Below are 2,815 nucleotides of genomic sequence, written 5' to 3'. Positions count from 1 at the left end.
TATGAACCGCCAATGTCGCCGATCAACATCCGGTGGCTGCGCCACCCGCTGCCGAGAAACGCGCGGGAACGAAAATTTTGAAATTGGGAACTTTCTCTCACTAGAAAACCAGACTTTCTCTCACTAGAAATCGGGAACTTGCCTCACGAATAATAAATGATAGAATATTCACTAACAATCAAAGTGATCAAGACCCAAAAGTCCTGAAATTATTCCCCATCACCCCTTATTTATAGAGTTATGAAGATTAATGAAAGTATTATATAAAAATAATAAAAAGATATAATGCTATACAAAATACTTACACAATGTTGCACACTATACTAAATGCGCACCATCTCTAAATAGGATGAAAGATAGCAAGGACGAAATATCCTGGTGATTTTCTTTAGGTTGTGTTCGATAGTGCTAAGTAGACAAGAGTGATTATGCTTAAGCATGTAGTAAGATGAAAGGGGACCTATGATTAACATGCTTGCTAACTTTGTTGGTGACTTGTGCGAATTCTTAGACCACCTGAGGAGAGAGGCGATTGAGGTATTATCGTAAGGAATGAGAGCTCATGAGTTTGATGGTGGTGAGTAGGTAGGTTGCAGATCTCGTGAGTAGGTGCTTTCTTATGAATGAGATTGGTGAGGATAGTCGCTCGAAGGGAGAGCGAGTGCCTAAGGTTGCTCAAGAAGACTGAGTTCCTTGATGGGTCGAGCGAGTAGTGCATGTTGATCACTTTAGACAAATTCCCTGCGAGTTGCTCCACTCAGATCGTTAGATAAGTTGCAACTATAGACACTTCTTGAGGAAGAGTTACTTTTATCCTATGGCAATTCAATAATAATACAATCTTTTACGAGCTACAAGCTTACTTGACAAGTCCCGTCAGGCTATGATGTTTAAGCGTACGAATGCAAATCACATTAACAAAAACAACCGAATATTTGGAAGATTAAGATTACAACGGGAGCTATAAAACAAAGTTTTGCGAAATCAAAGGTCTAGCACAGTAAAATAAGAAAGAATGCAACTGCATTCAAATATTTATCCACATATAAATAAAAAAATGTCGTGGAATAGAATACTTTACATGTATTGATACAGCACCAAACTTCTGTTCAAACTCACCTGACTATAGACAAAATTAGTACAACAACCTCTCAAGTGTCCGCCCTTCAGAAAACAATCAAAAGACGGGAAACTAAATAATATAACACAAAGAACTCTAAAACTACATTCCTGAAATCTCTTCAACTGCTTCGGGCAGTACATGCAGAGGTGACGACTTACTTGAAATTTGAGTACCCAACAAAGAGGAAACGCTGCTGGAAACACTGCCATCTCCGGAGGTGCCAGGAGTTTCGTTACCGGAACTTGAATCCAAAGCATTTTCCTCAGCTTGATGTGAACCATTCAATGCATTGCAGTGTGGACAATAATATGTTATGTAAGGAAAATCCTCCTTCCTGGCCAAACCTGTACGTATTTAGGGCGTTAGAAGGATGTAATGGTAAGTACGCTGTTTAACAACTCCCTTACCATTGTGCATATGGCAGTTGCCACAAATGAGAGCATAGCATTGGCTCGGATCCTCACCCACCAGTAGAGCTGCTATTCTCGCCAGCCATCCACCTTCATTAGGGTTTGGTCCCTTGTAATGCTCAACAAACTCTTGATTTTGTAAAGCAGCATCGTGTTCTTCGGTGTTGTAGCGAATGGATGGATCATCAACAAACTGTTGTACGGTTCCTGTGCTGTGGCTCCTCGTGTGAGATGGTTTTCTGTTTCGAAGTCCCTTAGATTGCACTATCTCCATATCATTGCTTTTACCTGTTGACATGCTGCTAGCAACTGTAGAGTCATCACCTAAGAATACTTTCAAGCCAGAATCTGCTCCCAGCTTTGATGCTAGGACAGTTGCTGCTGCAGCTTTTGCAGCGGGATCCAAGTCATACTTCTGAATTAAATACGTCATTGTTTAGTGCTGTACGCTTGAAGACACATGAACAAGTACGAAAGACACCATAATCGCAATTTAAATATACCTGAATAAGCTGTTGCGTTGTGTAATAATTTGTTCTCTCTTTAAGCTCATCAATCTTAGCTTTTCTTTCTGCGCGAAGTCTCTCAAGTGCCTTCTGGTCCTTCTGTTGGACTGCAAAGACAATAAGGTAATTATTATAGCATAATGATCATATTCACATTGAAAATTTTGTCTTCTTATTGCATCACATAGTATTAGAACAATTTTGCACATCAACAAAGAAAAATGAAAACCGAAAATATCCTCATTCACATAGTTTATCAACTTCAACTTCATACAAAACTGAAAGTTTATACCTAGAGAAGGATGTTTAGTTATTATATGGGAAATGTAAAAAAAAATTCAGAATCAATTTATTTGCCCACTCTTTTCTTCTTTTGTGTTAGAGAAAAGGATAAAACTGCCTTGCAGATTAAAAAAAATAGCATAAAATTAGTAAATCCTTAACAGTTGCAGCAGCCAAACATAATGAAAGATGCTAAACAAGTAGAAATGTTTCGCAACTGGTTGAAACAAAATTTGCAAGCCATGTACTGCTATAAATGATAAAAACAAATGTAGAACAAAAATGGTAAAATAAATACTATCCAAAAAGACGGTTTATTTTTTGGGCGACTTGGGTGACTATTCTCTTAGCAACATAAATAACATTTTCTCAAGCTTTAAATTATTTACCTTTTGCATGTTAGTGAATAATATGCCCAGCTTTAAACAATAAACTTAATTCTAGAATACGTCATTTTGAATAGATATATATATATATATATATATATATATATA

The 2,815-nt window shown here is 37.4% G+C and overlaps 1 protein-coding gene across 1 annotated transcript in view; it reads right to left on the bottom strand.

Moving 5' to 3' along the window:
* Positions 1-1,005: 1,005 nt before the first annotated feature.
* LOC110109761 (uncharacterized protein At2g24330) overlaps positions 1,006-2,815 on the bottom strand; it is a 6,716-nt gene continuing 4,906 nt past the window's right edge. The window contains exons 3-5 of the mRNA XM_028698671.1: positions 2,037-2,168; positions 1,531-1,948; positions 1,006-1,467 (exon numbers count right to left, since the gene is read on the bottom strand). Of these exons, the coding sequence (XP_028554504.1) occupies positions 1,223-1,467; positions 1,531-1,948; positions 2,037-2,168 (795 nt within the window). The 3' untranslated portion in view covers positions 1,006-1,222. The remainder of the gene's footprint in view (positions 1,468-1,530; positions 1,949-2,036; positions 2,169-2,815) is intronic.

The sequence above is a fragment of the Dendrobium catenatum genome, unplaced genomic scaffold (assembly GCF_001605985.2).
Source record: "Dendrobium catenatum unplaced genomic scaffold, ASM160598v2 fragScaff_scaffold_130, whole genome shotgun sequence".
Classification (NCBI taxonomy): Eukaryota; Viridiplantae; Streptophyta; class Magnoliopsida; order Asparagales; family Orchidaceae; genus Dendrobium; species Dendrobium catenatum.
The sequence above is the reverse complement of the archived record's forward strand: the minus strand, read 5'-3'. Positions and strand labels throughout refer to the sequence as shown.